The sequence below is a fragment of the Callorhinchus milii genome, unplaced genomic scaffold (genome assembly GCF_018977255.1).
Source record: "Callorhinchus milii isolate IMCB2004 unplaced genomic scaffold, IMCB_Cmil_1.0 Scaffold29, whole genome shotgun sequence".
Classification (NCBI taxonomy): domain Eukaryota; kingdom Metazoa; phylum Chordata; class Chondrichthyes; order Chimaeriformes; family Callorhinchidae; genus Callorhinchus; species Callorhinchus milii.
Genome location: NW_024704770.1, coordinates 1,910,963 through 1,930,413, shown reverse-complemented (window position 1 = coordinate 1,930,413; position 19,451 = coordinate 1,910,963). Strand labels below are relative to the sequence as shown.

At 54.0% G+C, this 19,451-nt stretch overlaps 2 protein-coding genes across 2 annotated transcripts in view; both read left to right on the top strand.

Moving 5' to 3' along the window:
* LOC103173415 (adhesion G protein-coupled receptor E3-like) overlaps positions 1-6,381 on the top strand; it is a 13,827-nt gene extending 7,446 nt beyond the window's left edge. The window contains exons 9-12 of the mRNA XM_042344624.1: positions 4,433-4,533; positions 4,948-5,116; positions 5,708-5,812; positions 6,141-6,381. Of these exons, the coding sequence (XP_042200558.1) occupies positions 4,433-4,533; positions 4,948-5,116; positions 5,708-5,812; positions 6,141-6,191 (426 nt within the window). The 3' untranslated portion in view covers positions 6,192-6,381. The remainder of the gene's footprint in view (positions 1-4,432; positions 4,534-4,947; positions 5,117-5,707; positions 5,813-6,140) is intronic.
* A 7,333-nt stretch (positions 6,382-13,714) lies between these two features.
* LOC103190513 (adhesion G protein-coupled receptor E1-like) lies at positions 13,715-16,434 on the top strand. The gene is made up of 5 exons (XM_007911333.2): positions 13,715-13,884; positions 15,081-15,173; positions 15,407-15,562; positions 15,722-15,874; positions 16,165-16,434. Exons 1-5 carry the CDS (start codon positions 13,851-13,853, stop codon positions 16,242-16,244), a joined length of 516 nt encoding a protein of 171 aa, XP_007909524.1. The 5' UTR covers positions 13,715-13,850; the 3' UTR covers positions 16,245-16,434.
* The last annotated feature ends 3,017 nt before the right edge of the window (positions 16,435-19,451 follow it).

Below are 19,451 nucleotides of genomic sequence, written 5' to 3'. Positions count from 1 at the left end.
TTGGAAAGGATTGCGCTCTCTCTCTCTCTCTCTCTCTCCCTCTCTCTCTCTCTCTCTCCCTAGAGGGACGCCCCCTGCTTACCTAATTCCGGAGAGTGTTAGGCGCAGGTTGGCGAGAGCCAAGGCTTGGGTGGTGGTGGTGGTGGTGGGGTGGGGGGAGCCCAGAGTGTGCATTGGGTGGGTGGGGGGGAAACTACTGCGAAGCTTAACCATTCCGACCGATGCAAGTATGTTGTAAGAGTCTTAACAGTGCAATTTACTCGCCTCCCTCCCTCCATCCCTCCCTCCCTCCCTCCCTCTCTCTCTCTCTCTCTCGTGGAATTTCACGCGCGCGATAACCCGTCACCGTGACCGGCCGGGCGTCTGACACACACACACACACACCACACACGCGCGATAACCCGTCACCGTGACCGGCCGGGCGTCTGACACACACACACACACACACGCGCGCGATAACCCGTCACCGTGACCGGCCGGGCGTCTGACACACACACACACACACACACACCGCGCGATAACCCGTCACTGTGACCGGCCGTGCGTCTGACACACACACACACACACACACACGCGCGATAACCCGTCACCGTGACCGGCCGGGCGTCTGACACACACACACACACACGCGCGATAACCCGTCACTGTGACCGGCCGGGCGTCTGACACACACACACACACACACACACGCGCGATAACCCGTCGCCGTGACTGGCCGGGCGTCTGACACACACACACACACACACGCGCGCGATAACCCGTCACCGTGACCGGCCGGGCGTCTGACACACACACACACACACGCGCGCGATAACCCGTCACCGTGACCAGCCGGGTGTCTGACACACACACACACGCGTGGAAACCCGTCACCGTGACCGGCCGGGCGTCTGAACACACACACACACACACACACACGCGCGATAACCCGTCACCGTGACCGGCCGGGCGTCTGACACACACACACACACGCGCGCGATAACCCGTCACTGTGACCGGCTGAGGCGTCTGACACACACACACACACACGCGCGCGATAACCCGTCACCGTGACCGGCCGGGCGTCTGACACACACACACACACACGCGCGCGATAACCCGTCACCGTGACGGCCGGGCGTCTGACACACACACACACACACACACGCGCGGAAACCCGTCACCTTTGCTTAGGAGTCTCCAAACCCGACTGAGAATTCCGCACACGTCTCCCCCACGCGTGGAAATTCCCATGTATGGGCATCGAACCCGCGCACTCTCTCTCTCTCTCTCTCTCTCTCGCTCTCTCTCCGCATGGAGGGATGCGTCTCGCTTGCCTAATTCCAGAGAGTATCGGGCGCAGGTTGGTGAGAGTCAAGACTCGGGAAGGGGTGGGGAGGGGGTGGGGGGCGGCGGTGGTGGGGGGAACTGTGTAAATCTCACCTCGTGAGCGCGGCCGAGGGCCGGTGTTCGCTCGGAGCTTTCAAAGGGGGGATCGGAAAGGGGGAAAAAACATGGCGGGGTTATGGGGGTAAGAGCGGGGGAGAGGGACTAAAGGAGCAGCTCTTTCGAAGGCCCTTCTGTGCTGTGAGGGGTTCGTTCTATGGTTATTCATAATCAAAGCGCTTCACCGAATACGCCGCAAAGTGCAGTGACTGTGCATTTTGCGGCTCGAACGGGATATTTTTACGATTATTGGAAACTTTAAGCGAAAAACCCTTTCATCTCTCAGGAAATCCCCCTCAAGGCATCGAGACGTTGGCACTCGGAGGAAGGAAACCCGACGGAAACTTAACAGCAAGAGTGGTACTGCAAGTACGCCCCCTCCTCTCTCTCTCTCTCTCTCTCTCGCGCGCCTCATCGCGTCCCGGGAGACGTCTCAGAGCGCTCCACGGGACACGCCGTAAAGTGCAGCGACTGTGCGTTCTGCGGGCACCGAGTGCGTTCCGCTGCCCCGAGCGAAGGGGCGCCGCGTCGGGGGAGTGGGGGGGAGAGAGAGAGAGAGAGAGAGACAGAGAGAGAGAGACAGAGAGAGAGCGAGAGAGACAGGAGAAAGAGAGAGAGAGAGAGAGAGAGAGAGAGAGGAACGCCCTTTCTTTTCCAACAGCGTCCGTGCCACAGAAAAAAGAAAAAGCCCTGTGGAGTGAGTCAAGGCCAGACGCTCGCTCGCTCGCTCGCCCCTGCGGGTTATTTTTCTCTCTCTCTTGTCCTCGCCCGAAGGCCCCTCTCGACTCACAATGTCTCTGTGTGTTCATTGTTCGAGGGCGAAGGCGACACAATGGGGGAAACAGTCACGTGCGGAGCGAGTTGCTGTAACAGGAGCCCGATCGAGGAAATCAACCCAAAACGAGCAGTGAATAGCAAACGGAGGGAGGACGGGGGTGTGGGGTGTGGGGGGTGGGGGGGTGGGGGGGGGATTAGAGATTAGAGAAGCCGGGAGTTGTTCTCCGTGGAGCAGAGAAGGTCGAGGGGAGATTTAATGGAGGCGTTCGAGGCGGTCAGGGGTTTGGATCAGGTGCACGGGGGGGAGAAGCCGTCTCCTCCGGGCGGGTGGTGTGCGTGAGCGAGTGGGTAACCGGAGGGTCACCGGGTTTGGGGTAATTGGCCAAAGGATCAGAGGGTGGGGGTGGGGGGGGGGAGACCGGACGCGGAGACATCTGTTTCACCCGGCGAGTTGTTACGGTCTGGAAAGCGCTGCCTGAAAGGCCGGTGGGAACCGATTCGAGGGGAGGTTTCGGAAAGGGAAGGGGGATATTTACTCGGGAAGGAGGAACGCGCCGGGTGGGTGGGGTGGGTGGGGTGGGTGGGGTGGGTGGGGTGGGGTGGGGTCTGTGCAGTAAGATTCTAACGATAAAATAATAATAATAGTAATAATAATAATCCGGGCATTCCACCCGGCGCTTCATCACGTCCTCGAGACGTCTCAAAGCGCTCGAGGGGACGCGCTGTGGAGCGAAGTGACCGGGTGTTTTGTGGGTGAAATCGATAGCGCGATTGACTTATCCACAGCGGTGACGAGGGTTGAGCCGACGGAATGATAAAGCTCTCGGCGCTCGCTGTCGCGCAGAGGGAGGACGTCCCAGAGCAATCGGCGGGGGGACCTAACGTGACGTTTAACGCCCCGCAAACAACCCTTACGTTGAAGGCAACGCCTTACGCGGGCTCAAAGCTCTTCTTCTTCTTCTTCTTCTTCTTCTTCTTCTGTGGCCATCGACCGCGGCAACTGCTCATTTTGAGGGCAAACCCGGCGGCTAATTTGGGCGCCGGGAGAATACGGCTAAAACCGGGAGAGAGAGAGAGAGAGAGAGAGAGAGAGAGAGCGAGTGAGCGAGAGAAAGAGACAGAGAGAGAGAAAGAGAGAGAGAGAGCGCGAGAGAGAGAGAAAGAGAGAGAGGGGTACGAACTAATGGAACAGGAGTGGCGTACGAGAGAGGACAATTATAATAATAATAATAATCTTTACATTTGATTACAGCGCCTTCCACGTCGCGTGGGGGTCGATGGCGGTGGAGGGGGGGAGGGGGGGGGGGGGGAGGAGGATGTCTCGAAGCGCTTCACGGGGTTCGCCGCAAAGTGTAGTGACTGGGCGAAAACGCGGCAGCCGAACTGCGCCCCAGCGACGGAGGGAAGCAGTTGATTGAGGGTTTGAGCATCGTATCGCCCTCCGCATTTTTCCGAGGTCAGGAGAGAGAGATTAGAAAAAAGAGGCCGTTCGGTCTCTCTCTCTCTCTCTCTCTCTCTCTCTCTCTCTTTATCTCCGTTAGTTAAACCCGGACGATTCTCCTCTCTCACCCGCGGACGCAGTCGCGGACAGTGCAATACCACCAGGTTTAGCATCTTTAGATTTTTTTTGTGTGGGGGGGGGGGGGAGGGATTTCGGAATAAAAGTTCCCCGATGCGGTCTTAGTTCGGGGGCGGGAGAGGAGAGAGTGGGTGGGGGGGGGGGCGAGGAGAGAGTGGGGTGGGTGGGTGGGTGGGGGCACAGAGCCAACGCAGCTTGGCGAAGACTGCCAGGCGGTGGGGGGGGGGGGGGGTGATGGGATTAAATAGAGTAATGCTGTGAGTTACACTATTCGTGGAGGGGGAGGGAGGGAGGGGAGGGGAGAGGAGGGGAGGGAGGGGATTGGAAAGGATTGCGCTCTCTCTCTCTCTCTCCCTCCCTCTCTCTCTCTCTCTCTCTCCCTAGAGGGACGCCCCCTGCTTACCTAATTCCGGAGAGTGTTAGGCGCAGGTTGGCGAGAGCCAAGGCTTGGGTGGTGGTGGTGGTGGTGTTGGGGTGGGGGGAGCCCAGAGTGTGCGTTGGGTGGGTGGGGGGGAAACTACTGCGAAGCTTAACCATTCCGACCGATGCAAGTATGTTGTAAGAATCTTAACAGTGCAATTTACTCGCCTCCCTCCCTCCATCCCTCCCTCCCTCCCTCCCTCTCTCTCTCTCTCTCTCGTGGAATTTAAGGCCAACGTAATTCTTCTCAGCAAAACTTTGGTGAAGGTGAGGGCCGAGATGCTTAAGAAAAGTGACCGAAACAAGTCTCAAGAGAAACTGGAAGACATCAGGTAATGAAACCGTACGACCTGTTAGCGGGCGACATCAAATTGAAACTGGACTTCGACAATAATAATAATAATAATAATAATAACCATAATAATAAGAATAATCCTTGCATTTGATACATTTTAGACGTCTCAAAGTGCTTCACAGGTATATGCTTTTGTGGGCGAAACACAGCAGCCAATTGACCGAATTATTATTATTATTTTTTTACCCCCGGTTTATCTGAGGGATTTGTTGGCCCGAAAACACTAGGAGACAGAGAGAGAGAGAGAGAGAGAGAGACAAACTCTCTTCTCTTTTCCACAGCGCTGTGGAAGAATTTTATTGTCCACCTGAACAGGGCTCAGACGGGGAATGAGGTTTAACGTCTAAATTCTGGTTCCATTCCTCTGAGAGCTTTTTTGTGTGATCCACAGGATCTTCACGGTGACCGCAATCGGGCAGATATTTCTGCTGGGTTGCACTTGGGTGTTTGGAGCTTTCTTCATCCAGAGTGCGACCGTCCCAATGATGTTCCTCTTCACCATCTTCAACAGCTTCCAAGGAATGTTCATCTTCATCCTACACTGCCTCGTACCTAAGAAGGTGCAATCATAGTTAATAATAATAATTCGTGATATTTTTTGGGGGGTGGACTTTGCCCATTCGGTCTCACACGCACGGAAACCCATCACCGTCGTTTAAGAGCTTCCAAACCCAATTGAGAATTCCCCGCATCCCATCTACACATGGAAATCCCAGAGATAGATTGTTGGAATGGAATGATCTCTCTCTCTCTCTCTCTCTCTCTCTCTCCCTGGAGGGATGCATCCTGCTTACCTAATTCCGGAGAGTATCAGGCGTAGGTTGGCAAGAGCCAAGGCTTGAGAGGAGCCCAGAGTACGCGTAGTGCACAGGGAGAGAGCGAGGAAGGGAGAAGGAGGGAGAGGGAGGGAGGGAGGGAGGGAGTGAGGGAGGGAGGGAGGGAGGGAGGGAGGGAGGGCGGGAGGGAAGGAGGGAGGGAGGGAGGGAGAGAGAGAGAGAGAGAGAGAGAGAGAGAAAGAAAGAAAGAAAGAAAGAAAGAAAGAAAGAAAGAAAGAAAGAAAGAAAGAAAGAAAGAAAGAAAGAAAGAAAGAAAGAAAGAAAGAAACAGGGAGTTCATTGAATCCATTGTGAGTTTGTGTTGATCTTCAACAGATGAGGGAAATTTTCCTCAAGTGGATGAGAGGAAACACTTGTTTGGGGTCATCAATGAAGTGGACCCTTACCTCCACCTACAGCTCCCGATCCAATTCAAACCAGGTAATGACCGACACACGCCCAACAACAACAACAACAACAACAACTTGCCCCTCACACAGGGCAACGTCCCAGAGAGCTTGACGGTGTCCGAGCTGGAGGGAGTGGGGTGGGAGGCGGGGGGGAGGCGACCGTAGAGATGATCGAAGAGGAAGGACGCGACCTGAAGAGGAGGGGGGGGCGAGGCGGAGGGAGAGGGATAGAGGGAGAGTGTTCTTACTGTTTTGGGGCTCGGTCGCTGACAGTGGTGGAGCGGAAGGGATTATTAAGGGATTATTAATACGGTTACGATTACCGACTATTAATGACTCAAATATCTTTCCACTTGAAGGGGCGACAACCTCACCAGGAGACGGAGACGATGTCGTCTGGGCTTATCTAGCGAAGCGACGGACGGATTTGGGGAAATTTTGGCTATTCCACCACTGATACGGGACCGCAGCAAACAACGCTCGAAAGACCGACGTGTCGGCCTTTGGGGACGAGAAATCTATAATTTTATTGTCTGACCGTTATCGCGTGGGTTTCTGTTAATCTTATTTGATGAGCACTGGTATTCAGAAAGTGTGGGAGGGAGGAGGAGGAGGAGGGGGAGAGAGTGGGGGGTTGGGGGGGGGGTGTTGGTAAATCCACCACGAGTCAGACTCAAATCCAGGATCAGATCTATTTCCTTAACGGAGCCAGTTTCCTGGGACGTGGGGTGAGAGCTCCCCTACTTACCCGCCCGTACCCTCCGTTCCTCTGGCTCCGGTCTGCTCCACACCCCCCGCCCCAACCGCCCGACCATCGGTGGCCTTCAGCCTCTCAGCCCCGAGGCTCTGGACCTCCATCCCCAGTGCCTTCGCCGCTTCCACCCTTTCCTCCTTCAAGGCCGGTCTCAAGACCTTTCTCTTTGACTGTTCCTTCAGCTCCCCTCTCGACTCTCTACCCCCTCCTCGCTCCCTCCCTTCCCTCCCCTCACCCTGACCATTTCCCCCCCAATGCTCGGGTCCTGACCCAACCGTCCAGCGCCTCGGGACGTCCTCCCAACGTAAAGGCGCCCTTGTTGTTGATCTTGTTGGTGTTAGATAGAGATGTCAAAGGATACGGGGCATAGGCGGGTAAATGGGATTGAGGTACAGACCGGCCGTGATCTTGTAGAATGGCGGAACGGGCTCGAGGGGCTGAATGCTTCCGCAAAGGGATCCGGAATTTCTTTGCCATTTGCTGGTTCATCTTCCAATCTTCTCTCTCTGACCCCTCCCGGACCCCCCCCCCATCGCCACCCCCCCCTGCCCCACCCCCCCACACACCCACCTCGCCACCCCCCCCACCCACCCACCAACCCCTCGATAAGGACCTGCCCCCCTCCCCCCCCATCCTGTGAATATGTGGGGTAGCGCAGTGGTTAGAATCCTTGCCTCGCAAGCGAGAGGACTCGGGTTCGATCCCCGAGCGGGAGAAACCTTAGGCAAGTTTCCTTACCCCCCCCCCACACACACACCCACACAGACACACACCCACACCCACCCACACAGACACACACACACACACACACACGCCTCTGTTAACCCAGCAGTCAGTAGTCGATCGGCGGATCGCTTTTCCGGGGGCAATACTCCCTTCAAAAGCAAATAAATAATAATTTCATCACTCAATCCACGACACTGGATTGTGGGGCACTGCCGCGCGCAATTAGCTGCCGTGTTTCGCCCACAAAATACGCAGTCACCGCACTTTACAATATAATTCCTGCGATGCTCTTTATGACGTCTCACGATAAGGCGCTGCATTAAATATCTTATTATTATTATTATTATTATTATTATTATAGCTTCCCACACTCAGCAGATACCGTTGAATGAGCAACAAGGCACTTAGCAATCAAACTAACAGTTTTACCCTCTCAATGTGACTTTACTTTATGTGACTGAACTCGCAAAGCGATAGAAAGAATAATAGATGGATAAATGGAGACCGAGAGCCAGACAGATAAATAGTACGAGAGATGTAGAGAGAGAGACGGAGAGAAAATAGATTGTGTTTAAATGTATTAACAAAATTCTTTTATGTGCAGAACGAGGTGTATTTTTGTACAGCGTAAAACAAAGTTGTTCGTATTTGTTAATCGCATTAAAAATCCTTGTGCAAACGCGTGTGCAAAAAAAAAGTGAGTGACACAAGAAAAACGCAACACAAAATGACATCGACTCAGAGCCTCTCGCGTCGGGAGGACGTCCCGAGGCGCTGAACGGTCAGGGGTTTGGAGCCGAGCTGGGGGGGTGGGTGGGGGGGGGTCGGGGAGGGTGGAGGAGAAGGGGCGGCGGCGGCGGGGGGTGGGGGGAGAGGGTGTTGGAAAAGTTTCTCTCTCCTGGCGTCCTGGCCGACAATGGTTGGATATCGATGGCCGTGTCCTCAGCCACTTCACCCCAAACCTCTGTCGCTCCCTCCCTCAAACTCTCTGCCTTGGCCACCCCCCCCCCCAACGACCCCCCGCACTGTCCCATCATCGGTGGTCGGGCCTTCAGCCTCTTTGAAACTCCTTCCCACATTCCCTCTGCCTCGCCCCATCCCTTGCCTCAAGACCCTCCGCCACGACTGGGGCTTCGGCCACGCTTCCCGCCCTCCACCGTCCTTAACCCCAATCTCCCCCCTTCCCTACCCTCCACCCCTCCTGATCCCTAGTTTGGGTCCAAATCCCAGCAGTTTGGGACGTTCTCCCGACGTGAAAGGCTCATGTGTTGTCGGTGGTGTTGTTACGATCAGGAATCTATCCGTCGGCTGAAAATATTGTTTCAGTTCGGTTAGGAATGTTTGTGTTAGTTTGTTGGCGTCAGACTGGCCCTACGGAATGACCATCTTGATTGTAAGTTGGTTGTGAAGGGTTGAAGGTTGTTTCGTGCTCATTAGTTGGTATCCAATCGACGTGTGGACGCGATAAACCTAATTAAATTGTGCTGAGTTGTAAGAATTTCTATCCAGAATGTTATGGTGCAGTTGGTCGAAAATGTTATGGGAAAATGTCATTATGTTGTGCCTTGAAGAGTTCCCTCACCCCTCAGGCCGTTGGAACTCTTGGTCATGTCTTCATCACCTCGAGGCTCGACTACGCAAACGCCCTGCGTGTCGGCCTTCCCAACCCCTCCCTCCACAGCTCCAGATAATCCAGAACTCTGCCGCCCGTGTCCTCTCCCGCACCAAACTCCGTGACCCCATCTCCCCCATTCTCGCCCGACTCCATTGGCTCCCAATCCTTCAGAGGATCCAGTTCAAGATGATCCTGGTCCTCACCTACAAAGCCCTCCACGGTCTCGCCCCACCCTACCTCTGTGACCTCCTAACCCCCTACCAACCCGCCCGCTCCCCCCGCTCCGGCCTGTTCCACGTCCCCCGACCCACCCGTCCCACCATTGGCGGGAGAGCCTTCAGCCACTCTGCCCCCAACCTCTGGAATTCCATCCCCCAATCACTCCGCCTCACCCCCTCCTTAGCCTCCTTCAAGTCCCACCTCAAGACCCTCCTCTTCGACCATCGGTCACCCCCTTCCCCTCCCCTCCCTTCTCCCCCCAGACCCCAGCTCGGGTCTGAAATGCTGTACACTGTCCAGCGCCTTGGGACGTCCTCCCGACGTGAAAGGCGCTATACACATGGAATTTTGTAGTTGTTAGAAGCAAAAAAATAGGATAATTGGATTTGATACAGTGCCTCACAATCCAAAACACAATCCGAAACACAACACAAAACACAACACAAAACAAACACAATACAAAACACAATACAAACACAATACAAAACACAATCAAAACAAAATACAAAACACAATCCAAAATTACATGTGCAAAGCGCCTTTCATGTCGGGAGGACGTCTCAAGGCGCTGAAGAGTCAGGGATTAGGACCCAAGGGGTGGTGGGGGGGGGTTGGGATCGGTGGGGGGTTGGAGGGCAGAGAACGTAGGAGCATGGCCTAAGGCACGGTCGAAGAGGAGGGTCTTGAGGCCTCATCACTTTGTTGCGATGTATCAAAGCGCTTCACAGGACACACCGTAAAGTGTAGTGACTTTGTATTTTGTGTCAACACACACAGCGACGTCCCCTCAAACGCTGGTGGATTGAGCGACCAATTTTTTTTGAAGGGGTTATTATCCCAGGAAAAATGATCCACCCATCGACCAGCAACAATTTATATCTACCGTGTGGGGGGGTGGGGAGGGGGGGGGGGCGTTGGTATAACTTTAGATAAAATGTTACGGGAAAATGTCAGTGCCTTTCTTACACCTTAGGAGCAACGAAGTCACAAGGTGTTTATCACAGTAGGAACCGTCCCGTTAATTGACCCGTTAATTGACCCGTTAATTGTCCCGTTGACTGTCGATGTAACGGCTCCTGTGTGGTCCTGGTCACTCGCTTGTCGCCACGGAGGATCCCGGTTCGCTTCCAAACCGCTCAGGCTCGGGAGAACGGGCGGATCCGCGCAGATTCCCACCCGCAGCAACCGAAACCCTCGGGCGCAACCTTGGTCAGGCGCTCCGGGATGTGACACCAGCCGTTTAAATTCAAATCGTTGTCGTTTGTTGTCGTTTGTCGCATTGATACCCGGTCACTCCGCTTCACAGTATATTCCGTGAAGCGCTTTGAGGTGCCTTGAAGGCGTGACGAGGTGCAACATTAAACGCAAAGTGGTATTATTATTATTATTATTATAGCTATGAGGTTTCGGCCGGTCAGACCCCAGCAGTTACCCCCCCGTCGCGCACTCTTACAGATCGGGCGCGAAATTTTAAGTCGGACTGAAAAAAGTAAAGGCAGACCAACGGCTTCGGGCGCAGAAGGTATCGGTGATAATAATCCAAGCATTTTGTTTCTGCCCCTTTGTCACGTCTTCGAGACGTCTCAAAGTGCTTCGTAGGATATATTGTAAAGTGTAGTGACTGTGAGCAGAACGAACAACCAGGTTGCTACTTACCGCCGGGTAAACAGAGGCGCTCGCGTGGGTGTGTGTGTGTGTGTCTGTGTGGGTGTGTGTCTGTGTGGGTGTGTGTGGAGTAAGGAACCTTAACCCTAGACCTGACCTTGTGAAACATCTCAATGGCCAATGTGTGGTCGATTCTAACCCGAGAGCGCCCCCTAGTGGTGCGATCGGAGGGGACCTTCAAACCCAGGACACTATCAATGGCCCCAGGAACGAGGTCAATTCTCATCATATCTTTGCATTTAACGCACATGTGATGTATCGCAACATTGGGTCATTACCGTCAGAATAGAGACTACCCGACAGAGTGATCTTACCCGCAGCAAGATGGAGTCATGTCTCGCAATAAAAGTCCATCCAACCCTGCCTAACGTCATTACCCGCACCGTTACATACATGTCGTTGGCATGTCTGCGCGTGGCCTCAGGGCTCTGTCTTCAGTCCCCTCCTCTTCGCCCTCTAACATCCCCCACATCCGCGCCATGACCGGCGCTGCCTACCACCACCTCCGCAACGTTGCCAGACTCCGCCACTGCCTCACCCCTCAGGCTGCCCAAACCCTCACCCGCGCACTCGTCACGTCAAGGCTCGATGACGGAAACGCCCTCCTCATCGGCCTTCCCAACTCTTCCCCTCACGCGCTGCAGATCATCCAAAACTCTGCAGCTCGTGTCCTCTCGCGCACCAGGGCTCCGCGACCCCATCACTCCCACCCTCGCCCGACTCCACTGGCCCCCCATCCCCCAGAGGATGGAGTTCAAGATCCTGGACCTCACCTTTAAGGCCATCCATGGCATTGCCCCCTCCTACCTCTCTGACCCGCTGACTCCCTACCAACCTGCCCGCTCCCTCCGTTCATCGGGCTCCGGTCTTCTCCATGTCTCCCGCCCGGGGGATAGTAGGTCGGAGAGGTAGGAGGGAGCAAGACCGTGAATGGCCTTGTAGGTGAGGATGAGGATCTTGAATTCGACACCGGGAGAGAGAAAGGATTATTACTAATAACATTATAACATTCCCCCCCAGGGCTGAGGGTGAGACGTTGCTGTTTGTAGGGTTGGTTGTTGGGTTGGGTTCCAATCCAGGATCTTATTTTTTTCACTCGACCCAACCTCTCGAGCTCCAAATCAAACATGTCTCACTGTCCTGGGCCCGAGGGGAGGGAGGCCTTAGTTTTTAGTCTCTCCACCTGTTCCATCGCACGTTCATCCTGAAGGCTACTGTTCGTACCAGAGTTAATGCTCCAGTGGTCAGGGCAGGGAATAATAATAATAATAATCCTTGCATTTATACATCTTATCATCATTCAACCCCTCGAACCATTTCCACCAGATCACGGCTGATCTGTGTCTCAACCCCAATTCCTCGCCTTTGCCCCATATCCCTTGAACCCCATCCACCACCACCCCCCAACCTCACAAACATCTGTCCTCCTCGGTCTTGAAGATGCAATGGATCCAGACATAATCTACAGCCTTCTGAGGGGGAGGGACGGAGGGAGTTCCAGGTTTCCACCAGCCTTTGGGTGAAAAACTGCCCCTAATTTGGCTCCTAAAATTCTGGGAGACCTGTAGCTCAGTGGTTAGAGCACTTGCCTTGCAAGCGAGAGACCCGGGTTCAATTCCCGGCAGAGGGCCAAACCTTGGGCAAGTTTCCTTACTCCACACAGAGCCTAATGATAATCCCTCCAAAACCAAAATCAATAATAAATTGGTCATTTTCAATCTACGACTGTTTGTGGGACATTGCTGTGCGCAATTGGCTGCCGCGTTCGCCCACAAATATACAGTCAATTCACTTTACAGTCTGTTCTGTGAAGCGCTTTGAGACGTCGAGAAGACGTGAAAAGCGTCAAATGCAAGGATTATTATTATTATTTATTATAAAAACGATCCACCCATCGACTAACAACCGGGTTCCTACTTACTGCTGTGTGTGTGTGTGTGTGTGCGTGTGTGGAGTAAGGAAACTTGCCCAACATTTCGCCCCAGCCCGGGAATCGAACCCGGGTCCTCTCGCTTGCGAGGCGAGGGCTCTAACCCCCGAGCTACAGGACTCCAGGTTACTCTGCCCGGCTGCGCAGATGGAAACGGGAAGAGTTTGTCGGCTAAATCCTCGAGTAAAAGCAGGCAGTGAGTCAATGGGCAGAGAGCCTTTAATCCTGTCATCATTATATCCCCCAACGCCTATGTCGGACAGTTTCAGGCGGGTGGAAACAAGGTGTGCAAAACAAAGTGTAAGGGCGTGTAGAAGTCTTGCCAACCAGAATTCATCATAATAATAAAAATAATCCTCGCATTTGATATATCACCTCATCACGTGAAGCCCTTTGAGGCGTCTTGAAGACGTGACCATGTATCATGTGGGCGAAACACGGCGAACAGCGTTGCCCGTCCCACGAGCAGTCGTGGGTTACTTATTTTATTATTTATTTGTTTTAACTCGTTTTATTTTTTTTGGAAGGGATTACCACCCCTGGAAAAGCCATCCATGACCCAACTGTGCAGCGCCTTGGGACGTCCTCCTGACGTGAAAGGCGCTTTATAAATGGAATCTTATTATTATTATTATTATATATATATATATATTATTATATCCCCCAATCCACCAACAACTGACTGCTCGATAAAACAGTGGAGTAAGGAAACCTGCCCAACATTTCGTCCGGTTCACGAATCCCTCGCTCTAACCACTGAGCTACAGGATTCCATCTAAGCGCTATATCCCATTAAAAACTATCTACTGCGTTTGAAGAGGACTGCAAAGTGGAGTGACTGTGTGTTTTGTAGGTCAACTAAATTAACTTAAAATAAATTTAAACGTTATGACTTTAGTGACATTCAGTTTGTTGAGCGCCACCAGACGCCCCCCGCCCTGACTCGACAGGTTATTATTATTATTATTATTAATCTTGCGGAAAGGAAACTCCCAGACTCAAGGATTAAAGAGGGTTTGTACGGTTCGGAGCTTTAAAAGGTTCGTGACTCAGCTTCCGGTGCAGTGAGTGAGTGAGTGTGAGAGAGGGAGAGAGATAGAGAGAGAGATCGCTGACTGAAGATTTCACTGAGATCCACTGAAAACCCATCAGAAAAGAAAATGAGTGGATTAAAATGCACATATCTGCTACTGGGTAAGTCAAGTGGGCGCAAATTTGTGGGATTGTTTAACTAACACTGTAGTTTGTACCATATTTTTACAATAAGGTACTGTTACTATTAATAATATTTATGAATATTAATAATAATAATAATCCTGGCACTCGTTACAGAGTCTTAGGTCATCGTTGAGATGTCTCGAGTTCCTTCACGGGATTATAGTGTCAAGCGAGTCATTCTACAAGGCCATTCACGCCCTCGCGCCCTCCTACCTCTCAGACCTACTATCCCCCCCACGTACCTGCCCGTACCCTCCGTTCCTCTGGCTCCGGTCTGCTCCACACCCCCCGCCCCAACCGCCCGACCATCGGTGGTCGGGCCTTCAGCCTCTCAGCCCCGAGGCTCTGGAACTCCATCCCCCGGTGCCTTCGCCGCTTCCTCCCTTTCCTCCTTCAAGGCCGGTCTCAAGACCTTTCTCTTCGACCGTACCTTCAGCTCCGCTCTCGACTCTCTACCCCCTCCTCGCTCCCTCCCTTCCCTCCCCTCACCCTGACCATTCCCCCCTCTGCTCGGGTCCCGACCCAACCGTCCAGCGCCTTGGGACGTCCTCCCGACGTGAAAGGCGCTCTATGAATGCAATCTTGTTGTTGTTGTTGTGGTATTCTGTTTTTTGGGGGCGAAACACGGCAGCCAATTTTGCCCACAGCGCAGTCCCTGGAGTGAATAAGCAATTTTATCGTGGGGTTTGGGGGGAGTTGGACGGGGGGGGTAGATTGTCAGACACCAAGAGAGAGAGAGAGAGAGAGAGGGAGATAAAGAGAGAGAAACTCACTCCTCTTTTCCAACAGTGCCCCGGAAGATCTTTAACCTGAACAGGGCACAGACGGAGAGATTGAGGGATCAACATCTCATCCAAAGTAGACACCGATAACCGGCATTTAACACTTTAATATTAATAATGATGATGACGATCCTTTGCGTTTTGTCCCGGCTCCTCGTCACGTCTTCGAGACGTCTCAGAGCGCTTCACGGGACACGCTGTAAAGTGAATCGACTGTGTATTTTGCGGGCGGCAGCCAATTGCGCGCGGCAGCGTCCCCACCGACAGCCGTGGACCGAGCGACCAAATGTTGGGGGTCCGTTCACCTGCTCGGCGAGGCCCACTCACCACTCCGCTCTGGGACTCCACGTACATTAAGCTCTCGTGTGCTCGTCTTTCTCACTCTCTCAGGGATGTGTTTGGCTAATGTTTGGGAGCCTTTGATGGCCACCAACCGGACCTGCTCCCCAGGATACCGCATCTCTGCCAACGGGACGTGTCAAGGTGAGTGACTGACTCATCCTCGCTCTCTCTCTCTCTCTCTCTTAGTCTCTCTCTCTCTCTTTCCCACTCTCGCCTCTTGAGGCAGAAGGTGGTGGGTTCAAGCCCCCCCCCCCCACCTCGGGCAATTCCAGCTCCCCGATCCCGGTCCGAAACACGGACGGCCCAGTGCTTTGGGGACATCCTCGAGACGGGGGAAGGCTCTGTGTAGATGTTGCCTGTTGTTGTTGTTGTAGACGTGGTTGAATGCGATGACCCGCTGACCATGAACCTGCGATGCGGCCACAACACAGACTGTCACAACACTCCCGGAGGCTTCTACTGCACCTGTAAACGAGGCTACAGAGCTCTCTCCGGAGAGACCAACTTCACCCTCAAAACCTACTGCAAAGGTAAAAGAGGGAATCCGTTCCCCGCGTCTGTTGTTCGCCGTCGTTGAGAAACGAACACGATAAACCCTTGCATTTGATACTCGTCTCAAAGCGCTTCGCGGGGTATACCGCAAAGTGTAGTGACCGTGCATTTTGCGGGTCAAACGGCCTGTCCTACAGATATCGACGAGTGCGGGGACGAGGAGAGCCGAGTTGAGCTCTGCGGTTTGAACGCCGAGTGCGTTAACGTGCCCGGGAGCTTCTACTGCTCCTGCCACATCGGTTACGCCTCACTTCCCGCGGGGTCTTCCCCCTCCGGATTCAACTGCACAGGTAACGTGAGAACTCAATTCATTCCCCGTCATCTCTACGTTTCCCTGCTCGGGATGAGACGTTCAACCGAACACCCCCCCCGCCCCCCGCCAGCGCCCTGTTCGGTTGGAGACCCGCAGCTCAGCGGTCGGAGGAGGGCTCGCCTCGCAAGCGAAAGGACCCGGGTTCGATTCCCGGGCGGGTCGGGTCGGGTCCGGTCGGGGTGGATGAGGCGTCTCAGTATTATAAGCGCTTATAAGCGTCCCGGGTGCTGTGTAAACGCGAGCCGTGTGGTTCTTTGTCGCCTGCAGATATCGACGAGTGCCAAGACGAAGCTTGCGGTCCCAACGCCCTTTGCCACAACACCCCGGGAGGTTTCCTCTGCCCGTGACGAAGGCTTCGTCTCCGGCACGGGAGAAATTAGCTTCAGCGACGCAGCAGGCGCTTGCTGCCAAAGTGAAGACGTTTCCTCGCTTCCGTGCGCGTCTCTGCCGTTAGCTATCGTGCCGGTTGTTGCTGCCCTCGTCTCATTGCCGTATATCGGAAATTAAAGTTGATGCTCAGCGCTCAGTTTGCTCAGAGTTCCCCGTCCAGCTTGTCTTGTTATTAGTGGTCGGGCCATCAGCCTCTCTGTCCCCCCCGCACCCCCCCACACCCTTTGGAACTCCACCCCAGTCCCTTGGCCTCGCTCGCTCGCTCTCGTCTCCTTCAACCGCCCACGACCCGCTGCCTCCGCTCGACTGGCACCGGGCCTCCTGCTTGTCCATCGCGCCCTCCGTTCCACCATCAGTGGCCGCGCTTTCAGCCGCTACGCCCCCGGGAACTCTGGCTCTCTTCTTTCCTCTATCCCTCCTTCCCTCCCTCCCTCCGCCTCGCGTTCTCCTTCGCACGTGAAGATCTTCCTTCGACGACGACAAGAAGATTACATGTGTATAGCGCCTCTCACGTCGGGAGGACGTCCCAAGGTGGACAGTGTACGGTGGGGGGGGGGGGGGGGTGAGAAGAGAGGGGAGGGGAGGGGAAGGGGGGTGGCCGATGGGATAGTTGAAGAGGGTCTTGAGGCAGGACTTGAAGGAGGCTGAGGAGGGTGTGAGGCGGAGTGATCGGGGGATGGAGTTCCAGCGGTTGTGGGGCAGAGTGGCTGAAGGCTCTCCCGCCGATGGCGGGGCGGGTGGGTCGGGGGGACGTGGAGCAGGGCGGAGGGAACGGGCGGGTTGGTAGGGGGGTCAGGAGGATCACCGGGACTCGATGTAAACACAAGTTGTTGTTGGACACAGAACAAAACCAGTAAGTGTTGCACCAGGTTGGGCTGAAACCTCCGATGGTAAAATAGCGAGAGAGGGTGGGCACATTTTACTTCCTTTATTGGACCAAAGATTGGCTGATAAATCGGGCGCGAGCTCATTTTCGAAACCGAACAAAAAAAATTATTGAAGCGTTTCCAGTCGGTTTACGAGCAATCAGTCGGCGCTTGCTTAAGAGCAGCGAAATAAACCCGCGACGATCTCTGGCTTTTCACCCCTCGCGCCTTCTGTTCGTGACCACATGGCTTTTATTTATTCCTTTATATATAAAAACAATTCGCACACATGCGCGCACTCGCACGAACGCACGCAGGCGCGCGCACACAGACGCACGCGCACGCATCCACGCAACCGCTCACAAAGCCGGTTTTGACGTCTCCGATCGGGCTGCAGTGACCCCCACTTTTCTCCCCCATCCCCTCAAACTGATTGTCCCCACACGAAGCGCTCGCACCAAACGTGGCCCGTCGATCGTATCGGGGGGGTCCCCGCAGCTCAGCGGTGAGAGCCCTCGCCTCGCAAGCGCGAGGACCTGGGTGCCCTTCCCGGGCAGGTCAGGGTGAAACGTTGGGCAAGTTTCCTTACTCCACACACACACACACACGCACACACACACGCGTGCGCACACGCATACACGCGCCTCTGTTCACCCAGCAGTAAGTGGGAACCCGGTTGTTGGTCGATTGACAGATCGCTTTCCGGGGCAATAATAACCTCCTCTCCCTCCCTCTAAAAATAAATTGGGTCACTCGACCCACGACTGTTCGCTGTCGACAAAACAATCAATCCTGTGCTTTCCGAGGGGTGATTTTTTGAGGAAAGAGTTCTTGAAAGGAAGCTGCAAATAGGGTCTTTTTAAAAAACACAAACACACGCGCGCGCACAGTCCACTGAGTGTTTTAAGCCGGTGAAGGAGGTTTTTTTTAAAGCGCTGACTGTAAATATAGCTTTACCTTACAAACGACTTTTATACCTTATCATTTAAAAGATGTAAGAGTTAACGTAACATAGAAGGGGAAATTAAGGCTTAAAATCTGTATGTACAGTACACGGTGGGTTACTCCTAATAATAATAATAATAATAATCCTCGCATTTGACACAGCGCCTGATCACGTTTTCCAGACGTCTCAAAGCGCTTCACAGGATACGCTGTAAAGTGAATTGACTGTATACCTTGCGGGCGAAACGCGGCAGCCAATTGCGCTCAGCGACGTCCCCACAAACAGCCGTGGAGTGACGGCCAGATTCTGACGTGCGTTGCCAACAAAGAGATTGCGTCTTCAAATGGATTACGAAATCTTACAAAACACAGTCGATCCACTTGACAGTGTATCTTGTGAGACGCCTCAACAGTGTGATAGGGCGCCGTATCAAATGCAAGGATGATTATTATCATTATTATTATTATACCGGAGTTAACAGGAGTCGAGCGGAAGAATCCCTGTTCCCCAAGTCTTCCCCCTCCATGTCCTGCCGACGAGCCAGGCCGGGCTGGGCTAACATCAACAGGGCCTTGGAGTACTGTAGACATGTCTCGCTCAGGTTCTGGACTAGAGAGAGAGAGAGAGAGAGAGAGAGAGAGAGCGCAGAGGGCTGACTCGAATCTGCCTTTCCATTGCCAAACTGGGTCGGAGCCAGGTAAACAGGTGTAACAGGACTCTCTCTCTCTCTCTCTCTGGAGCTCGGAGCAGCTACACAGCGCCTGTTGGCAATGGGAAGGAGCGCCACCTTAGATGTGAGGATCAGGAGTGAACGGTACACGGAGAGAGAACTGCAGACAGAAAACCGGGGACAGAACTCGAACGTTAACGACGATTGAACGATGCGAGCGAGGTGGGTGGCGATGGAACGGAAGGAAGTTTCGCCCGCAAAATACAGTCAATGCCTCACCTTACGGGTGCATTGAAGCGCTCCGAGACGTCTCGAAGACGCGATGAGGCGCTGTGTCAAATGCGAGGACGATTATTATAACAGGGTGGAGGAAAGGGAGGGAGGGAGAGAGAGAGAGAGAGAGAGGTTCCCTTCGAACAGAAAGCTTTCCTCACCTCAGCGAGGTTGGCAGGCACAACACTGCTCGCTGCACATCCAGCCTCAGATTATTATTGCTTACCTGCGCCTGCTCGCTACCAAAACCGAGCCGGTGGCTTTTAACGTTGTGTTGGGGGTGACCGGTTAAGGAGGACGAAAATCCTGAGGCTTCTCCGCTTGCTTGGGCGTCTTTCTCTTCGCCCTCGCCTTCGGTCCACCTTCCTAACCCCACCTTCCCTGCCCTCCACCTCTCCCTGATCCTCCT